The 22,119-nt window shown below is 42.2% G+C and overlaps 2 protein-coding genes across 2 annotated transcripts; both read right to left on the reverse strand.

Annotated features, from left to right (window-relative positions):
- Positions 1-822: 822 nt before the first annotated feature.
- Positions 823-8,807, reverse strand: hivep2b (HIVEP zinc finger 2b). Its single transcript, XM_053336334.1, has 6 exons — positions 4,887-8,807; positions 4,058-4,215; positions 3,705-3,880; positions 3,158-3,256; positions 2,289-3,070; positions 823-1,239 (listed from the first exon to the last, which is right to left on the reverse strand). Exons 1-6 carry the CDS (start codon positions 8,763-8,765, stop codon positions 823-825), a joined length of 5,511 nt encoding a protein of 1,836 aa, XP_053192309.1. The 5' UTR covers positions 8,766-8,807.
- Positions 8,808-16,482: 7,675 nt separating this feature from the next.
- fuca2 (alpha-L-fucosidase 2) lies at positions 16,483-21,931 on the reverse strand. Its single transcript, XM_053336340.1, has 7 exons — positions 21,491-21,931; positions 20,331-20,518; positions 19,792-20,131; positions 19,497-19,707; positions 18,693-18,883; positions 18,283-18,391; positions 16,483-17,246 (listed from the first exon to the last, which is right to left on the reverse strand). The coding sequence occupies exons 1-7, from the start codon at positions 21,679-21,681 to the stop codon at positions 17,109-17,111; spliced, it is 1,368 nt and encodes a 455-aa protein (XP_053192315.1). The 5' UTR covers positions 21,682-21,931; the 3' UTR covers positions 16,483-17,108.
- Between the last annotated feature and the right edge of the window lie 188 nt (positions 21,932-22,119).

A 22,119-nucleotide genomic window follows, 5' to 3' on the forward strand; every position in this document is an offset into this window, starting at 1 on the left:
AAATCAAGCTGCATCCTGTCCGCCAGCAAAACTGACAGCGCGAAAAAGAGAAGAAAAAAAAAGCTTTTTCTTTGAGCAAAATCTCTGACAGCGCCAACACATCTGAATAAAGAGTACCTCAATATTTTTCCTTATTCAACGACAACCTTCTGATAACGAAATGATGAAAAGCAAAATAAAGGCACAGACCCTTGCCGCTTGATCAGAAGCACCAAACTGCACGAGAAGCGTCTACTTAAAATTTGGTCAGACTGTTTCATAATACACATACTTTTCCCCTTATAAATAGTCTTTATTTACTGCACTACTGCATCACACCTTGATATGATTACATTAAACAACAGTCTATTTTCAAAGTACACATACAGTAAAATACACTGTTTGTATGCATCTAAGAAGGAGTATATGTTAAGGACATTTGTACAGAATCCATAAATATAATTTATGTGCAATTGTACGCAAACTACTATGTCAAACAAAGGCATATTAGCATAATATCTTTCCATATTGCACCTGCACCCAACAATGATTCTCCACCTTGCAAAACATCCTGCTGCTGCTCGTCCAATCGTTTCAAAGCGTCTCTGAAGAGAGGAGCACATCAGACAGAGTGGGTTTCTTCTTCACTGTGAAGGTTTGATCTCCACTCGGATTTAAAGGAGCTGTCTGGGGTATGTGCAAGACCAGAGGAAGTGTTATTATATTGCCTCTAATGGGATAAAGATGAGGTTATTTGCCTAAAGGGCTCAGGACGACATGGTTGCAGGTGGCGCAGAGGGGGCATCTGTTCCTGGACCAAATCAGGGAGGCGTAAAAAGGGGTCTAATGAGGGTCCTCTGTGGTTATCTTCAGCGAGGCGATGGCTTTCAAGCAGGTCTGGACGTTCTCCTCCTGCCTGCTGTCCCTGACGCCAGAGTCGAGGCATTTCTCCTGAGCGGCCTGATGGGAGGACAGCTGGCACTGGCTTCTGACGTCTTCTCCCGTCTCGGGCCCGTGGACAGATCCCTCCCTGCTGCTGCAACGCTGGCCCTCGCTGCTCTGGGGGCTCGGCGCCGAGGAGGGGGTGACATCAGTGCTGGAGGAAGGCGGGGAGTGTAACATCTGGAGCCCTCCGACAGGAACGACGGGGAGCAAACTGTGGGCCTGCTGCTGGGAGTGAAGAGGGAGGTGGCTGAGGATGTTCTGGTGATGAGAACTGGCAGCACCGGGGAGAGTAGCAGCCAAGCTACTCCTTTGATCCTGAAACGACATATTGGCAGCGTTAAGAGCGGTTTCAACTTCGCCAACATCATTTCTCATGTGAAAATGTATCAAAGTTAGAAAAAAATGCACAAATGTGTGAAAACATTACAAAGCACTTAGAGAATGCATACCACCGTCTTGGCTGCACAGTCCATGAAAGAGTAAGGCTGCTGATATTCTGTATTTGTGTTATCTTCAACAAACCCATGAAAAGACCAAAACCAACAACTTCCTACAATGTCTGAGACACTCAGCCCCAAACCAACAGGACATAAAATCACAAGTATGTTCTTTAATTTTTAATAAAGGCCAAATAATTTCAACTAGACACAGAAGGTTTCAGGGCGGGGATTTCTGGCAAAACTTCATCTTCGTCCAAGGTGCACGGAGAGGGAAAAATGTCTGAAAACATCAAGCCTCCAGCAATGTTAGTAGAAAGAACATCTTTATTGTGAGATCAATGCACTTTGGCTTGTGGCCTTCATAAATGTCAGCAAATGTTATTCAAACAGAAGTAACAGCACTTTTCTTTGGGCCTATTTTTAGTTGGTCCCGACAAGACATTTAAATGGCCGTGTTCATGGTCATGAAGGAGTCGTGCCGCAACATGAGTCACTGATGTGTTTTTAATAGTTTTTGGACAACAAATGGAGCTCTGTGGCACAGATTATTAAACTAATGTATACCTTTGACTGCACAGGCATTTCTTGGTTCTTTTCATTGGATTTGTTGATAAGAAAAATATCAAATACCACCAGTTTTTAAATGTCCTACATTGATTAATGAAATATGTGAAATCTGGATCTGGATCAAAAAAACACTTTTGGTGATAGACAGTCACTGGATACAAGTGCTGGAATTTTTCATTCACATAAATAAAATAGTAATAATAAGTAAAATAGTAAGTCTTATTATAAAAATGTGAAATATGCACCAACATCTAAGCACTTCCAAATATCCTCAAAATCTGTTCTCAAGTTTTTGAAATGACTTAATAAACAAATCAAAAGAAAGCTCTTTGACAGAGTTTGCACTGTGCTACATACCAGTTCCATTTCAAAGGCCCCTTGTTGTTGAGCCATGTCGATCTTTGCGTGGTGTCTGGTTTTATCGCCAGCGCCTTTGTGTTGGTGCGAGCCCCGACGTGGTGAAATAGCTCTCAGCACAACCCTCTGCCTGCCTCTGATCGCGGACTCTCGCTTTCCAGCCAGCTCGATTCCAGGAGACATTGGTCGTTCAATTGAGACCGGGGAGAGGTGCTGAATGGGTGTGAAGCTGGGCGAGCCAGGTCTAAGCGGGGAAGTATCCCATCTGGGAGTAGAGCGACCTCGCGGGGAGAGTTCTCGCCTTGGGGATGGGTAACGCAGACGTGAAGGTGAGGGCTCCCTGATAGGAGACTCCCAGCCAGGAGAGAGCAGACAAGAAGAGTAAGGGTCAAAGAGGAAGCTGGCGTGATCTGGAGACAGCATAGTCAAAGAGTCTTCATCTATAGACTTCTCTCTCTGGTCGAGGACGGGTCGATGGTCTGAGCCCGTCCGCCTGCCAGAGGCCTGTTGGCGAGCGTCAGCACCAGGCAGAGAGGTGAGGGAGCAGCCATGGATGGCAGCGGTGGCCGTGACTGACAGAGAGGTGACTCCACACGGCTGAGGACTCGTACTTCTTGAACGCAGCTTCGGAGTTGAATCACCCTCATACTCATCGTCCTCGTCATCATCTTCGTCAATTTCATCAACTTCTTCGTCCATGCCATCTGAGTCTTCTGCGTCGGAGAACTGGTGTTTGGTTGTGACTGCCACCTCTGTTTTGGACTCTTGTTGGATGTCATCTACTTCAAAAACACAAACACATCAGTTTAGCTGGATTTATTGCAACATGGTTCATGCACATGCAAGACTAGTACACAACAACATCTTACCATGTTCCTGTATCTCTGTATCATCCATAGTTACTGACACTCCCAGTTCAAGACATTTCTTCATGTGTGCCTTTGACTTCATATGTTTAGTCAGGTTTCCTGGAGAGAAATAACATGAGTAATAGGTAAGGCACGTAGTTCTTAATTATTACCAATTTCCACACAAACAATTTATCTAAAACTTTTAAAAGGAGCAGATTACTTAAAACAGATTTCCACATAGATTTCCTCCAAAGGTTTCCTGCTACTAGAGGACACTGACTACTGCAGCTTTAAGTAAAAAGGATTCAGCTCAGAAAATGCTCCCTTTAGTTGAAAGAAAAAAGGAGACAATACAAATGAGCTGCTGATCTTGCACAATACTCTAGTACCTGTAAATAGAAGCGCACACTACAGGGTTTTTGCTGCTGCAAGACAGTATTTTTGGATTCTGATTGTCACACTTTTTTTTCATCATTAATTCTTTTAACAGATTTTCACTTGTTTTTTGTTTTTGTTTTTATTTAATTGTAGTCTATAAGAGTCTGTAAGCCTGAAGAATGCTCACCTTTAGTTTTAAAAGCAAAGTTGCAGACCCTGCAGATGTACGGTCTCACATCTGTATGGGTCCTGATGTGTTTTTTCAGCATGCTTGGCTTCTTACAGCGGATCCCACACTCCTCGCAAATGTATTTTCCCCGGCCTCGACCTCTGACATACACATAATCTTCATTGGACTTGTACCTGAAACATATATATTGTTTTACTTCTAATGAAAACATACATAAAATAACACATTTATGATTAGGAAAAAAACAGTGCAGTCATTTAGACAGTAAGTGCACTAACATCCTAATATAACTTCTATATTTACTGTCAGCAGAAATGACAAGTGTGATGATAACTAATATCTTGACTGACCCTCCCTCAAAGATCTTAATGCGTGTTGGCACTGTTTGGGTTGTGGAAGCCTCCCTCTCTTTCCACTCCTCCTTGGCAGTTTTCACTCTGCAGCTCATGTCTTTCACCTTCTTCCCGTAGGTGATGTCCACCTCTTTGGGCTCCGGTTTCCTCTGCAGCTGAATCAGATGAACAAACATTTTATTAACATCCAATTTAAGTGGACTCTGTATCGACAGCGTAACGTGATACCACCAGTACTGTGTGTCACGCATTGACTTTACACAACATAGTGTGCAAACATTAATTATGTTGCTGCTGGGAAAAGAATGAAAGCTTTTCTAAGCCTGATTTTATGACAAAATATACCCATATGTTGAGCCTACATGACATATTGTGGTTGCAATAGAGAAAAACATCCTATTGTCAAGACTGAGACTTCATGGACACATAATATTTACCTGAATTCAATTTTAGTGTCTGGCACAGCCAATGCATCTTTCTTTTCTTTTTTTGTTAACAGTAAATGCAGTACGTCATAGCCAGCAGCATGCCAATGATGACTGAACCTCCTGCCAAAAAAATTGAAGTGTGCAGCCAGCCAAAGTCTTGGTAATGAGGTCCTTCAGAATGTCAACATTTCAAACTGTTAGCTTTTTCTGATATTTAAGGTAGAAAGGTGCACAGACCGTAAACCTTAATAGGTAATATTCATAATAATGATAATTATGCCAATTAGAACCATTCAAAGCTAAATAAATATGTCATAAATACAGATTACAGTAGTTTTTGAAAATTTAAGGCAATGGTATGCTTTAGAAACGATGCAGTAATGGATGAATTTTCTCACCTGTTCAATCGTCTGCCTCCACAAGATGAGGGATGAGACCAATTTCCCTGTGCCAGGCTGACACATGGCAGCCACAGTGTATATAACCTTTTCTCCCCTCTGTTTGGACCGCAGGAGAGCTAGAGTAGCGCTGGTGCTCAGTTCAAGAGGGTTCGGGTTGTGGGAACTCACACACCAGGTGGCATACACAGAGGAGAAGGGAGCGTTGCCATGGGAGCAGCTTGGCTTGGTGTAGTTGAGATAACACCAGCTCACACCTGTCGTCGTGCGAAGACTTGGAAACTGAGATAACAGTCTTGAATGCTCGGCGTCTGAGGTCAGGATGTCTTGACTGGTAACCAGCTGTGCCACCATATCCATCTGCACTCGTTTCTCCATGCCAACTTCTTTCAGTTCGCTAACTGATATCATGGAATATGGTGGTGAGCTGCTTTCCAAAGAGCTGCTTTCCATGGCTGACTCAACGCTGTGGTCAGTGGCCTCCATCACTTTTTGCTGTAGTGTGATAAATTTACTCCTACATGAGTCATCCTGGGCTTGAGGTGTTGATGCACCCTGCATCTCTGACCTGTACCCCTTCTCCTCACTCAAATTACATTTTCCCAACTCTACAGCACTTAACTCCTCCACAATTTGTCCAAACATTCTTTCCTCCTTGACACGTTTTTGCTGCTTAACCTCCATGAAGAGGTCCAGGCTGCTGGCAGGGGATAGCATCCGTTTGTTCGCACCACCACTGGATGCATTAGTGGTTGAGATAGTTCGAGAGGTCAGAGAAAGAGGGATACCTGTCTTGAGCTTTGCTGATGACAAATCAAGGGCTTCAACACTGAGGGTGTTTGTTGAAGGTGGTCTGGTATAACCTAAAACATTATGAGAGTCAAGATTTCCAGACAAACGCGAAGTTTGATTCTGAGGGGTGGACATAGTGGAGCTAACACTGTCATATTGATTGTCAAAAATCTGTGATACTGATGTGTATGTGATGCTGCCATAGGATGGCACATGAGTCTGGATTCTTACAGGAACTAGAAGGCTTGGATGTGACAGCTGGGGAAATGTATTCCCGGTGGAAAATATTGGCAAAGTCTGCGGCAGAGCAGCAACTGCTGTGAATGGAGGGGAGGTGCTGCTGAGATACTGCGGGAACACTTGTGATGGGACTTGTGTTACCTCAGTGTCCATATTCAGTGATTCCTGTCGTACCAAGTTTCCCCTCCTTCTCTCCTTCACAGCCGAGTGGCCAGCAATGATGTCCACGTGTCTAACTTTGGATGTTGGAGAAAGACTGCCATAGTCAAATGATATGCTTCGTACCTCTGGGAACTCCTTGCGCAAGTTACAAGGCGCCTGCTCTGAGGAGGAGCGTCTCATTTCATGCTGCTGACGCTGGTTGAGCAAAGAGAGGGAGTGCCCACTTCCTGGCACAGCCAACAGCTCTAGTGGTTTGCCAAATTCATCCTGCCTTGCAGGAGAGACTGACTTCAAGCTCTCCTCCCTGTCAAAGGAAAAGGTGGAGCTGTAGGATAAGTTGCTGTCTTGGCTTGGACTGCGGGAGAGACTGGTACATGCAGACTCAAAACTAGATTCACCAGAGGAGTGCTCGATATCAGCTAAGCGTAGCCTTTTCTTCTTTGGAGGGAGCTTTTCTGGGGGGAATTGTGCTAAAGTTTCACTCCTTTGTGGCCACTGAAACTCCTCTACGTGCTTCTCTGGCTCCTTCACCTGCACCTCTGGAGCTTTTTCTGGACTGTCGGGCTCAACGGTGACCCGAATTTCTGGGACTTGTATGTTGGGCTGTCGTACAAGTTTGGGGCCCATTTGAAAGGATTGTCGTAGTCGACTATCGCTCCTTTCCAATTCGTACGATTCACTTGCCTCCATAGCTTGAAATGAAGAAACACTGTCCTGTCTCTGTCCGTGATACTGTTCAGAGAGAGGCCTGTTTATCGAGTTTGTGTGCTGGATAACTGAAATTACATTCCCTAAGGTTTTTCTACCAGAAACGTCGTGGCTCACCGATATGTCCATGTCATACCTGTCTGTCTGTGTTAGCATACTTAAAGAGTGTCCTTTTCCTAATGACATAATGCCCATTGCGCCTTGGCTGACTTGTTTTGAATCATAGTCCTTGCTTGAATCAAACATTTCTTCACACTGTTCATGATGCACCTCGTATTGACCCAGCAGATCCTCCTCCTCCCTCTTCTCTTTCCGACGTTTCCGTGTTGCCAGCTCCATTGCATGTCTCTGATGGCTCATACTAGACGCTGCAGAGGGGTAATTTTCCATTTCCAATCCTGAGGGTGAAATGCCACTCTCGCTCATCTTTCCATGACCGTCTGTATCTACATGGCCATCATGTGGGGAGAGTTCGAAAGCAGCTTGCCGCCTGAGTCTCCTCATGCCCCCGGTACTTGTTCTCTCATCAAAAGAGTGGCTGCCTCTGAGGGCTTGAGGCATAGTCAAACAGACTGCAGAAGATGTTGGCATTGAGTTGCTTCTCATCAGAGGCCCCACATCAGCGCCACTGTCTAACTGTGGTTCTTTCACCTCTTCCCTCGTGAATGACTTTGTGTTTATTTTTATTGACTCAACCGTGTCTTTTTCTTGGGTGAAAACGCGGGAAACCCCTTTCTCAGAGCGTTTCCCAGTATATTCACTTGAGTCTGTGCTGCAGGCCACGAAAGCTGTTGCCTGTTTAGGACTTGGCCTGTAACACTTCCCAAACATAATTTCCTGATAGGACTTTGCGTTCGTGTTTGGAGGACCGGTTTGATGCTCGGTGCTCTCGGAGCGCGAGAAGTAGCCGGAGTCCGTGCTGCCCTTGCTAGACTGACTTGGAAGGGACAGATTGTGGTCAGAGTCGCTGCTTCTTTTTTCAGACAGCCGAAGTGCAAGCCTCTGTTTGATCGTGCAAGATTGAATTGCACGGCTTGCCTCGGGAGCAGCAAGAGGTGCATTGATTTCTTGAGGCTGGGATGAACCATCCTGAGCTGACATCGACGTGGCTCCCTTTTTCTGAGCAATGAGATTTAGTACTTTTACAGCAGTGTTATCTGATCCCTCCAGTGGAGAGTCCAACAGCAGCAGCGGGTCGTTAAGAGTGTCCTCGTCCGTGTCCGTGCTTTGCTCAGCATCAGAGAATAACTCTCCTTCTCCTTCAAAAGACCCCTGGTCTGTATTGGCATTGTAAGAACCAAGTTCTGAGAATGGCACTGTTCCAGCTTTAACGGAGTGAGCGTGGGACTTTCTGTGTTTGTATAAATTACTCTTGGTTTTGAAGGAGAATCCGCAGGGGACACATGGATAGGGCCGTTCACCGGTGTGTGAGCGAATATGTTTCTTAAGCACGCTGGGTTTGGCACATGCCCTTCCACAGTAATCACAAACATACTTCCCAGGCTTTTGTGGTTTCTGTTCCACCTTACACACAGTCTCTGACAGCTGATCCATCCCTGAATGGGAACACTGTTGTTGGGCTTCAGGTGAAGTGGGAGACTTCCTGTGAGATGCAGGTCCACAGCTAACTGGGGACTGAGCAGAAATTACATGACCTACAGCTTTCTGTCTGCCAATGGGAAACTGTTTTGTGACCTGTTGTGGATATGACGACACCTCATAGTCTGGATGGCTTGTGGACTGAGTTTGGGGGTCTTCTAATTGCAGTGATTTCCCTGAGTCAGACATTTCTTTGAAACCACATGTGTCTCTGCCCTGTCCTTCTTGCAGTTGTGGGTGCCATCCCTTGCCCTCCAACTCAACAGATAGACTCCTCCTAGTCTGTGCAGACTCTGATGTGCATTTCTTCTGTGCAACATTTCTGTCCTGGCCCTCTGTGGAGCTTTTCACCCCTGCAGTAGTTTCAAGTGACTCCATGAATCCAATGTCACTTTCTTTGGGATCGGTTTTCAAGGACAATATCTGTTATGTATCTGTAGTGATATTAACATACATGTGAATTGATTGCAGGGAAGGGTCATCTGAAAGAAATAAGACAGAATTGAGAATTAGACGAGTGAAAGTTTGTGGATGTATGAACAGCAGTGTACAAACACAAAGACGCTCAAGGTTATCAAAAGGAAAAATGGGAACAATCGATTGCATGGTTTAATCTGAGTCAAATCCAATCCTTGTACATGGGAGCTATTCAAGGCTGCTTCCCAAAAGTCCTCCTAATAAAATTGGAGTATAAAATTCATAATGAGCTCCATCACAGCAGGAATGGAAAAAAAAATCTCTTTACCAGCCCCTAAAAAAACCCCAAGGTACTTCATGGCTTGTTGACTGCATACACGTGTGTGTTTGTGTCTGTGTGTGTGTGTGTGAGAGTGTATTTAAGGTTAGACCTATACTGTAGTATGTGTGTCATGAATGGTTGTGCATGTGCATGTGTTTATTTTGAGTGTGGGTGTATGTATGAGCTGAATAGGAATCTTAGAGGAATTGAATCCTTCACCACAGCAACATCTTTATTCAGCAAGATTCAACAATCTCAAAATCAACTCCTTTTCCTTCGTGTGAAACGTCTCTTTTATTAGAATTTGTACTATTTTAAGTGCAAATATCTGCAAAGGAGTTAATAAATAATCAGCCATTATATTGGGGGAAAAGGGAGTTAATTATTTATTGATACATTTTGAAAAACTACAGACATTAAAAGCTTAGCTGTGAAACAATCACAATACATCTCGAAGGTACTGTTTTCGTTTCTGTATCGCAGAATTTGACTCGTTCACTTCCTTTCAGCACTGAAGGGTAATAGGAAAACATCTCAACTTCACTGCATGTCTGCATGCAAAAAACTGAAAATGAATCTGTATTCCAGAAACTTAAAATGATCTTGCATAAAATAACCAAGACAGTGCAGAAGATGAGGACTTAATGTTGGTTGTAAACCTGTGAAAACTACTGATAATTAACAAAAGTGCCAAATGAGCACAGAGTATGGTATGTGTGTCAGTGCATGCCAGCACACACAGGTGACACTGTCCGATCTGTCAGTCTGATGAGTGTACCTGCAACCCTTTTAATGCATACTGAAATGTTCTGCTCAACTCCTTTAGCATCACAACATCACATAACAAGTTTCGGTCCCTTGCTTCTAAGGGATTCAAACTCTTTAACTTGTCAGAGTGTCATCATCTCCACACTGAGCCCCTACAGGACCTCATACTGTACGTAAACATGCCGGACTCCGACAAGAAGCAGCATCCTCTCGTGGTTAAACTGAAATGCTTTTGCTGCTACACTTCAGTTGCACACCATGGGGATGTGTCTCTGAGGGCACGTCATTTCCATCTTCTCAGTATCAAATGCTGTGTCCTCCCTAACGAGGTTATGTAAGATTATCTGGTTCAAACCCTCTGAGTTCCCCTTAATTAGGACATCCTCCGACTCTCACTCTCTTTCTCTCACTCCCTCTCTTTCTTTGTTAGCACACCACACACTCCTCAGGCACAAACCAGAGGATATGAATCCAAGGTGACTCTCGAGATGCCGAGAGATGCTTGAAAGCAGATGCAAGGCTGATAATCTCCCCTTTGTATTTTTTTTGCAAATGCCCACTGCCTCTTTTGTCTCTTTATGGCTTAATAGCTATGCTTTCAGACAGATTTGAGAGCTTCTTCCAGAGCAGGATACATAGAGAAAATAATGAAGGCAGGCATATGAAGGATGATGAGGAGGGGGCGGAGAGGGGGGAGCTGCCTCAGATTGGAACGATCCATGTTTCAACGGGGAGGTTTACAGAGGTAAACTAAGTGGGGTGCCCAGGGGTAACAAAAATTCAGAGGCCTGGTAGGGAGCTCCCTTTCAAGGTCGGTCTGACCTCATTGCTTAGTTTCCATCCTCTCTGAGCTACAGGAGGAGGGAAAGGGGAATATGGGTGCAGAGTGACAGCGAGATAAGACCCTCAGAAACAATGCATACCTTTGAACTAAGCCCGACAGAGAGGGAACAGAGCCGACATATTCAAAGTCTCATTGACAAATCCCTCAGCACATTCAGACTTTTTGTAAAAAGACTGTACCCACATATCTTTGACGGCAACAAGCACCAACCTATACACAAAATATATGACACAGCAGCAATGACGTGCAACAACAGCAGGCAGGTGGGTGGCAGTAGGTGTGTTTCAGGACGACTGTGGGCAGACTGTGGTACAGTATGTCCGCATGGATGGAGAAATGACTTTATGGAGATTTATTAGAACAGCAGACAATCGCGGGGCACATCTCTTACTGCTCTCCATACAGGACAGGACAATGAGCAAACAAATGCTGGCCATGGAGAGCATCGTTATGCCGCTGCATTACATCATTAGAGGCTAAGTTGGCCATTAAAGGGAATAGGCATGAAGCCTCACGCTGACAACAAATCCATAAATATCATAAGGAGATGACCGGCTTCAGAGAAGCTGGATGGTAAAACCCTCTGTGGTAGTGTAACAGCAACATAGCACATCGCATGCAGAATCAATCAACAAGCCCTTGCTGTGATCAGAATGACATGAAGCACACGGTCTGATGGGAAAAAAGCCTCAGCTCATACAGCAGCTGACATTCAGATATCAAATATAATCCTCATACAAACCTGACATTTGAATAGTCCCCTGTCCCATATCGACAGTCACATGTGACATTCCTCATGCTGCATAGTCCATTTCACCATTCTCCTCATGTCTGGGTAACAATAATGAAATAAATTAGCAAGGTAAAGTCCCATCAGTCATGAAGCTGCTGGCTGACTGGGTGTACATTAGAAGATCTATTGATGCGAGCTAGTCACCAGAGAAAATACCCAACCGTGACGTGCGGACCCAGGCACAAAAATAGCAAAGGGGCCCTGGGAGGGATTACACAACAGCCCACGTTTAAGGACGCTTTTCCTCTCTCTCGCTGTGTTTCAAAGCACAGCAGCAGCTGCCTCACACTACACACAAAGTGGGGTGTCAGATATCATGATGCAAAGACCTAAACATCAGCATTCCAGATAGCCGCACTTCATTCATTCATTCATCCCAAGATTAAGTGATGTATTTAGCCTGAAACTGTGTGATCTGGATGAAAGCAAAATAACACTCATTTTCATTTAGATACATATATTAACACATTTTCCTCTATTATTATCTATATAAATCAGGTGGACAGAGCATGTGAATATATGCAGTGCAATGGAGAAATGCAAAAATGACAAGCACTTTGAAAGACTAATCATATGGTGCAGCTGCTCTGAATATACATTTCCTACAGCGTGCGCCTATTCAGTGTGTATATCGAGAGGAACTCAATGAAAAGGCAGCATGTGGCGGGCTGTGAGGAGGCTGCAAAAATTAGACATGTTCTCTGAATTCTGACTCCCACAGCCTGTTCAGAGCCAGTTCTTTCCGTCACGACAGGATTCGCTTTGTGAATGGAGAGAGTCGTGATGAGGGTGTCATTGACACGGCAAAACTAGGACAATATACTGCAGATTATGTGCAGCTGCAAAACTCATCCTGAGAATCAGATGTATGAGTTCAGGGTGACACAGTGCTATTACAGCCTCTATATTAATGCCACAAACTTCAGAAAATCTTCTAAATACATACTTCCTCTTTACATGATTTTACCAAAAATGACACAACATGATGATACTATTTTTATAAGCCTAACACTACAGACTGTATTGTTTCCATTTACAGTATTCATACAGTTTTTTTAATAGTAGATTAATTACATCATTGATAGCAACATGAAGTTTCTGAGAAAGTAGCTAAAGTACTGTGATGTTTATGTCTAATTTATTTTATATAGCATCTTATCAAATATGTTCATAATATTAATTTTATTAATCATTTCATCTTTGTTATTACTTCTTTTTTTCTCTTTCTGGAAAGCCTGATATGTTTCCTGATCAACAAGTTATTTCACTGTTTTCTGTGGACAAGACTACCACATGTGGAAAGTACAATATTACTCAAATACTGTCCTTCATTTGTACTTCTTGTATTTCTATTTTGTGCTTGTTTCTGCTTCTTTACCAACCACACTGCAGAGTGAAATATTGTGTTAAAAATATTTTGCATTGAATGTATTTGACAGCTAAAGTTAATTACTGTACTTTTCTGAGAGGGACATAGTATTACAATGTACTTTTTACTCCACTACATGTGTCTGATTGATGCATTTACTTTGCAAATAAATATTTTACATGCAACTTATACATGAGCTCAGATGAAACTACTGTAGATTGCTAAAGATTAAACTAACTAAACAGTCTGCTACAGGTAAAGCACATGACAAACTGCTGAATCTGACTTTAATATTAACTCTACATGATGGCTGGATAGATGCCAAAGCAGCTGATAAACCTTCCACCTTCCAAAAAATCTAAATCTACCATCATTTGTCAGCTAGCTGCTCTTATTTGGTCCCCCTGATTACAATAAGCTAGGTCTCTCCCCCTGATTTTGAGGGGATTTACGATCACTACGCCAGTCATTTGTGTGAAACTTTGGCCTTTCAACACAATATAATTTACACAACTATAAATACCTCACCCGCTTTGACCATCCTGCTCAGTTTCACTCTGTGCCATTGGGTGAGAACAACTGGGTGTCTCTATGAATAGGAGTCCTTGGCTTTTGGCTTGCACCAGCTGTGCTTACGGTAGTTAAGGCATATTTAACAGAGGTCTTACCCTTAACATAAAATCTACACAGCAGAACAAAGGTTTCAAACTTATGTAACCACTCTTAGTTGAACTCACTCAAATCCAACCCAGAGGGCAAGCTTTTTATTTTCCAGTGCAGCAAAACTGTAATTTCACAGTGCATTTCCTTTAGAAAAAACTCAATAAGAGCCCAAAAAAAAGCAGCGAACGCAGAGACTGTGTATTGACAGAGTCCTTCCACAGTATGGAATTGCAGAGAGCTATTATTAGATATAGCCTCTAACAAGCCGAAGATGAAGTTGAAGCTAACTAACTGCACTGCAGCTGAGATCCATTATGCTGTATTCAGTATCTAGAGGAGCGGCACTAAAATGGCTGATACTCAATGTGCAGTGAAGGTCAAGTCACCCGTCTCTATAAATATAATGGTCTGTCCCCCAGGATGTTCCACACTGCTTGGCATTTCCACTATCTACAGCTACACGGCGGCTCTGCTGACCAGCTCAAATCTGCCACAAATTTGCATGTGATTGAATGCCACATGCACCTGACTACTAGCAGGGCCTCTAATGGTGTTAGTGCTAAAACAGATGGGAGGAGAGAGAGACAGAGGGGACAAGAGACACAGAGAGAGAGAGATAGTGAGATAGTGTGAGAGAGAGAGGGAATGTTTATGAATGGAAGGAATGAGGTTTTCCTCCCTGCTGGCTGTAGTGGCTGCTGTCATATGGCTTGACTGAGATATGACACGTAGAGGGGACACTCAACGCTGCAGGTTGAACAAAACGCTGACACAGACACCAATAAACACTCTGTTAAACTGTAAAAAACCCTGCAAGCCTTCAGTTTTCTCTCTTTCTTTCTCTCCCTTTCTCTCTCTCTCTCTGTCTTTCCATGCATCCAGTCATTTGATTGACTTGTTTTTTGATCCGTTAACAATCTTTTCTTGCCCCCCTCTCCACCCATCTCTTTAAGTCAGCCTCTCAAACCGGCCGCACTTATGCCATTATCGCAGCAGCACCTGAAAATAATCTGACATGATTGTGTGTTTCCATGGCAACGAAGCCAACGTCTGTAACAGTTCCCCCCCCCAGTTCCTGTCTACATATATAATTACCACCGCAGATTACAGCAAACGAGACTGCAGAAATGAGTGGAGAAAATGGTCAGCTGTGCAGAGGGAGCTTCAGTGTGTGATTGTGCAGAATTTGAGCTGAGCTTTGGTGTGATGATGGAAGTGAAAACACAACTACTTACAGCGAAGATCAACATGATGTATGAGGACAACTGCTGCCCATGAATATTAAATGAATTAAAAACAGACTATTCTCCAAGAAGCTGCTAAAACAAAGACTGGTGGTTTCTACATAGTTGTGTCTGTTACACAAATATTTATTGGTGTTATTTTGAATTTTACTTTTTCTATTGTATTGAATTATGCTGATTTTTGATTTATGGTAATTAACTTTACAGTGGACCCCAGAGAGGCTATAGCAACCACATGGTAGAAGCTAGTGGGGAGCCAAATAAATCAATAGGCCTACATTTACATCAAATCATACATTTGAAGAAGAAAAAAAAGGCAAACAGTCTTTATGGCTGTAATCAATATATTATTAACAATATTGATATGCAACAATATGGGAAACACTTGCTCTTAGATATTTCCCTCATATAAAGTAGAAACCTTAATAATAACTCTACTACTTGCAGTGTGTTTCATTATTTGCATGAATCATTAATCTAGAGTAGACAACTGAACTATGATATAGCCTACGACTGAATATCTGCCAGCCCTGCCTTCACTGGAGCTTTAGACAACTAAATTATTAGAGCTGCAACTATGTGTAAATGAAATAGTCGGCAAATGTGAATATTATCTGGTTTCTTGAGTTAACTGAACATATTTGGCTTGTGGACTGTTGACAGAATGAGGCGTTTGAGGACATCGCATTGGGCTCTGGGAAACAGCATTTCACTGACATTTTTTTTAAATCAATTATTTATTTAATTCATTATTTTATATAATCTAATATTAAAAACAATCGTTAGTTGCAGTCGTAAAATAAATGTAGAAGGTTTGTTAAAAAAAATAGTAGTGTGTCACTTTAAGATTGGCAGCCTTATTGTATCGCAATCCATTGTGCATTTGTCCACATATGATTTGAATCATCGAGGCTTTTTTTTTTTTTTTTCCCCTGTTGCTGTTGTTTTTGTTTAGGGGATCAGCTGTCATGTGCACGCTCCGGGCTGGGGATAGCCTGCTGAGAGCGAGAGAGAGAGCGAGAGAGAGAGAGTGAAGGGGGGAAATGCAGGGACCCGAGAACCCCTTGAAAACCCCCCATTTGCACGTCATGGAACATTTGCAGAGCAGGGACCTCCCACCTTAAAGGCGTGCAACAGAGAGCAGACACAACAGAGAGATCTGCCCTGCACCGGACTCACCATCTCAGGTGACAGATACACACCTACCTGTGGAGCGGCGGAGGAAGCAGCAGCGCGCCAAAAAAAAAAAATCCACCGTAAAAACACAGGTAGAGGAGAAGCGATGTGAAAGCAGCGGGAGGCGAAGGCTTCATCAGGCACTGTGCGACATGCAGACACCTTCATCTGACACACATTTGTTAGATGCATAAGAGGAAATGTTTTTTATCCTGGGTCGTCTGAGCACAGCGAGGGTGTAGAGATCAGCTGAGCGCCGTCAGCGTGCTGTAAAATACCCTGCAAGACTCATAGTGTGATTAATGGTGATGACAGCAGGGGGCGCTGCAGGGACACCAAAACTCATCAGGAGTGTAAAAAAATCAACCTGACACAATCAAAAGTTATAGGGAAGAGTATTTATTTTAGGGCACAATTCATTCTAGCAGTTTTTCTACTTTTAAACATGTGAATATCAGATTATTTAAAAAGAAAAAAATAATGCTGGAAGGCTTCATTGATTTTATTTAAGCATTCCTTCACATATAAAATATATAAACCCCATTAATCAATACAAAAACAAAACATAAAAAAAAATTACATAAGGGCAAGAATGGCAGAAATATACATCATATAATTACATAATCATATACACAGCAGTAAAAGGCAACAGTTTCAGAGCCTGAAAGTATGGTGAATGGACAGTAAGAATTGAATATTCAAAATTGTAAATACAAAATGTAGAAGTGCCAATGAATATGTACATTAAATTATAGTGACGTATATTGAATGAAAGGAAGGAATCCTTGTGATCACTGAGATTAATGTTGCTGCTCGAGTAGTTGTTGGCCTGGACGTAAAAATGACTTTTGGGTCCCAAAGTTAAGAAAGTGAGCTGAAATACAAGACCATGAATATAACATTTACATCCAATACAAAAACCTTACAATACATTATGAGTGTCATTTACATACAGTACAATGCACATTATAATTTTTACCCTATTCTCAAAATTGCACCCAATTTGAGAACTCATAAGTCTGATTTATGTCATGGGTTGTGTTCAATGATTAAAACATATATAAAATTATTCGCTTCATAACGCTGCAGCTTCGTCTGTTCTTCTTCAACCGATCTGGTTTCCCTTTAAGTGGCACCTGTCAGCCTCAACGTCCAGGCCCACTGGCACGGCATCTTGCTGAAGGACAGCTGGGGCAGGAGAACCCGCAGTCCGCTGGGTTTCACAGGCTCCCACTGCAGAGACCCGTGGCCGAGAAGCTCCACCTTTTTTATTAAAAAAAGAAAAGCATGAACAGGGCTGACATGTTGACACAGAGGGAGAGCAGCTCCATGGACAACCACTTAAGAGATGAGTCAACTTCATTTTCTGTGATGGAGTGTGGTTATTGGAAATTTGAGCAGCGTTAGACCAGCTTTTCAATATATTGAGCCTTTAATTAAATACTCTCCGGTCATTTCGGTTCTCCCCTGACCGCAGCTACATTAAAACAGTCTGTAAAACCAGCAAGAAAGTTTTATGCTTTTAGATGTGAAACAACAGTAAACAGTAAATTACTTGATTAGTCAATTCACAAAGAACAATTAAACATTTAAATAATTTTAAAGCAATTATGTTTTGGTGACAGCTTCTCCAATGTGAAGATTTACAGCTGTTTCTTTTTTATACCATAGAGATCTGAATACTTTGGGGTTTTTAGACAGTTGATCTGACATAGTAACACATTTGAGGATGCCACACTGGACTTTTTGAAACTCTGATAAGCAGGTTTCACAATTAATTATTAGTTGCATTTATGCTATTTTAATCCATTAATTAAACAGGTGGCATACATTCTTGAAGCTTCTCCACCACCATAAAGGTATAATGAGTTACTCAGTTTTATAGTTCATTGGACAAAGTTCCACCAGTGCTGAGTGTTTGATTCAATCTTCAACAACATATTGAAAGTAGATGCAAACATGCAGGGACTGAAACTGAAAAGTGCTTTATGGAAAAGCCTCCAGTAAACACCATGTCTTAAATAATGTGATGTGTTACTGAGAGCCTGATAGATACCTGATTTTTGAAGCTAATACTGATATTTAAGAGTTTATCGACTGAAATCAATTTATTTACATGACCACACGACATAGACAAACATTTTTCAGGATCTTCTACATCTGTTTTTTTTAAAGAACTGCAATCAAGGGAGGTTCTAGGTGAAAAATAAACATGTCAGTGCTCTCTGGTGGACAAATTATGTAATAACTCTTTTTAAGTGACCACAAACATCAGGCAGTTTTTCATTGGTCGTCTTACCTGAGTCTGTCCTTGTGTAACGGCAGGTTCTCTCAGAATCACAGATCCATTATCAGGCCACTTTAGTAAAATAGCAAAAATTGCCTTTTCCTGTGGTTTGGAAGTGTACCTGTTGAAGATGAGGCACAGTCAGGAACATTCAAGATATACCTTGAAATTATACATCAAGATATAGGCTTATAAAAAAGCGTACAAAAATTAATTAAAATGTCTGATGTTATAATACTTAATACATAATTAATTATTTTAACTGAGCAACATTTAGTAAAATAAATTCTATACACTAACTGTTGACATATCTCTGAGTTATCACTAAACACAACAAAACATCTAAAACTGATGCAAAAATTTTGGCTGAATTGCATCCAAAGTTTTGGTCACTATAAACTAAATATAACACACACACATACCAGACGTTGGGCGTGAAGCTGTCATTCTGGGACCGCCATGCGGTGGTGTTATAGATGGCCTCCCCGTTGACCTTCAGCCACTGACCCACCTGCCTCAGACGCTCCTCAAAGATTGGAGCGATCCTTCCGTCGTGTGTGGGGCCGACGTTCATCAGCAGGTTTCCCCCACACGACACCGTCTCCACCAGCGTCTGAAACACATCAGAGTTAACAGTGATGTGTGGCTGTTGAACGTCAATACATCATCACTGTGTTTATTCTGACACATTAGCATGATTACTGTAAACAAACAAAACCACCACAGTGAGCACTGAGAGCATCTGTCATCCTATAATTATTTTACATCTGAAGTTGGCTGTTCTTTTAGAGCAAATAGGATGTAAATTTACAGAGTAGAGCTGAAATAATATGTCAATGAATCAATTAGTTGATCAACATAAAATTATTTGTTGAAGCAAAAATGTTAAAATTAAGTTGTTGTTCCTGCCTCTCAAATGTGAATATTTTCTGGTTTCTCTAGTCCTGTATGAAGGACCAAACAACCAATCCATTAAGTGTGAAAATAATCAACTGATTAATCAATAATGTAACATTATGATTAGTTGCAGCCCTACAGTAGACCCGAGAAAAATATTTACACAAGATTATGATTGATGGGATTCATTTTACTGGAAGAAATGTGGTTGTAAAGTCACAATCTTTTAAACAAAACACACACTCAATGAGACATTTAATCATACTCTACCTAAGAGATACATTACCAGATCAAACAGATTACAGGTTAATGAGATTTTAAACTCTCACCGCCACAAGCTGCTCAATGGTGAGGTAGTCACTGAGAGGAGCGTTGCGTCTGTAACCCCAGGACTTTGTGTCGATGGTCATGCAGTTTTCCCATTTGTGTTTGAGCAAGTGTCCCGGCTGGTAGCGATCGGCGCAGGTGTAGTATCCACCGTGTTTGCAGATGGAGCCGTAACCCCAGCGATCGTTTGTCACCACTGTGTCTCGTACCGGGCTGTGAATGAAAAACAAGTGGATATCACGCTGACTGATAAAATGATGCATCTAAAACAGCAGTACTATAAATATAATCTGTTACCTGTCATTATAGAGCCAGGCTAAGAAACCAGTGCTGTTCCAGTAGTTGTCAGGTGCGTCTCCATCCCCATCAGACCACAGCACGTCTGGTTTGTACTTGACAATGAGCTCATAAAGCTCAGGCAGGGTTTTACTGGTAGGAAAGAAGTTTGTAGTGAAGACATTGGCAGCGTCCTGTTCAAAGAGTGGATTAAACCATTCGAACAGGGAGTGATACAATCCTAAACGTAGGTCGCTGTTAGCGCGGAGTGCACTCGCAACCTCATCCACCAGATCTCTCCTGGGTCCAACATCCACTGCGTTCCAGTTCCACGAGTTTTTTGAGCCCCATAGTGTGAAACCTGAGAAACAGAATACAGATCTTGAGAAAGGTTTCAGGGTGGCCCAAAATATGTGTAATTATGTCATTGTTTAGCACTGAATCCTATTGCAAATGTTCTTATGTAACAATAAGATAATCTGTCCTTAAACAGATTAAGCTAAAAATACTGAGACAGTGTCAATCAACATGTACTACATAGCATTTGTATTTCACTGCACCTTCATGGTGTTTTGTAGTCAGGACGATGTACTTTGCTCCTGATGAGGCAAAGATGTCGGTCCATTCTTTGGCATCAAAGAACTCAGCAGTAAAGTGTGCTGCAAAGTCTTGATACTTGAAGCCTGGAGGATAATTCCTCTGCATAAAGTCAACATATGGCTGTAGTTTTTGCTTCTGCCAGTACCACCTGGAAAGGAAAATAAATGCAACGAGAAGACATTAAGATGAAGGCGAGACAGTTTGTTCTTCTACAAAGAAATGTATATTTACTGAATTCCAATTTACATTCATTATTGTTTTAGCTTATAAGTTAAAATGTTGATAAAAATCAGAGATCAAGTTGAGTTAAGATCATGATGACAAATTGGGATCGTTTTCAGTCTTAACTTGGTAAAAATCAAAATTGTATGGACAATAATATTTATCGCTTCACTTCTTTGTACTATTTGTATCCTGTTTACGGCTATAAAAAATGGTTTCAAATGTTTATAGTCATTCCTTGCATATGTTTCTGAAGACTGTTGTGTTGTTATTCTATGTAAATACACCGAGCCACTAAACCCAAGTCAAATTCCATGTATGTGTAAACATGCTTGGCCAATAAAGATGATCCTGATTCTTTTCTGCTGTTTATCTAAATCAGTGTTTCTCAAACCTTTTTCACATAAAGGACCCCTAAACTGACACAAGTTAGACGAAGGACGCCCATTTGATAACATTTTGTGCTAGGGTCCCCATCTGATAAGATTTTTGATTATAGATGTTTTACTACAGAGTTTATGAAGCCCTTGACCAAAAATAATTATACATTCTGTCATTGTGTTAATTACTGATGGATTTTAGAGAAAATAATCTATTCCCCTTTTTGCTGGGGACCCTCTGGAACCCCCTTAAGGACGGGTGAGGGCCTCTGGACCACACTTTGGGATCTATTGATCATCATCATCTCACAGACCATTTGTGACTTGATCACAGAATCAAGGAAATGCATTATTGCTCCCAAATCTATGATCACCTGTAACTGATTTAATTTTGCCCATGGTTGCCTGGATACCAGCATCAAACTCCTAAGTTTCCCAGGAATCCTCTTATTTGTAAAATGATGTGATGGATATTTTGTTATATATATCTTTTGTTATAAATTGGGTTCAGATCTCACCAGAACCACTCACTGCCGAAGCTCGGGACGGAGAAGATCCCCCAGTGTATGAAGATGCCAAACTTTGCCTGATCGAACCATTCCGGCAGCGGTCTGGAATCGATCGATTCCCAGGTCGGTTCGTATTTTGCTCTGCAGGTGCCGATCAACAGCATCGACAGAAGCAAAGAAGCGACTGTCAAAGCTGCCATTTCAAGCCAAAATCACAAAGTGTGGCAAAAATGATCCTGGAGGAAGTGCTGGGTGTCACATGATGAAGCGAAAGTACTAACATTAAAAACAAGGAAGAGGACTTTAACTGAAGGTAACGGTGGAAACACACATTCTAGAACGCTGTCTTTCGAACACTGGGGATGTTCGATTTATCCGTCCGTTGATTCATCGAGCAGCTTCGGCCAATCAGAGCGAAGAGAACGCCGCTCTCTCGGGCTACGCTGTCGCTACCCGATGTGAGTCGCTACGGTCGCTGTCACCATAGACGCTGTCACTACCCGATGTGAGTCGCCTACCCGATGTGAGTCTGACATGCGCAGTAGCGTTCTCGATCGTCCACCATCTTGGACGGTTATGTACGGCAACTCTGCTTGGAAAAAACGCCCCCAGACTCAAAACGCGATACGCGAAATAAA

Source organism: Scomber japonicus, chromosome 16 (assembly GCF_027409825.1).
Source record: "Scomber japonicus isolate fScoJap1 chromosome 16, fScoJap1.pri, whole genome shotgun sequence".
Classification (NCBI taxonomy): domain Eukaryota; kingdom Metazoa; phylum Chordata; class Actinopteri; order Scombriformes; family Scombridae; genus Scomber; species Scomber japonicus.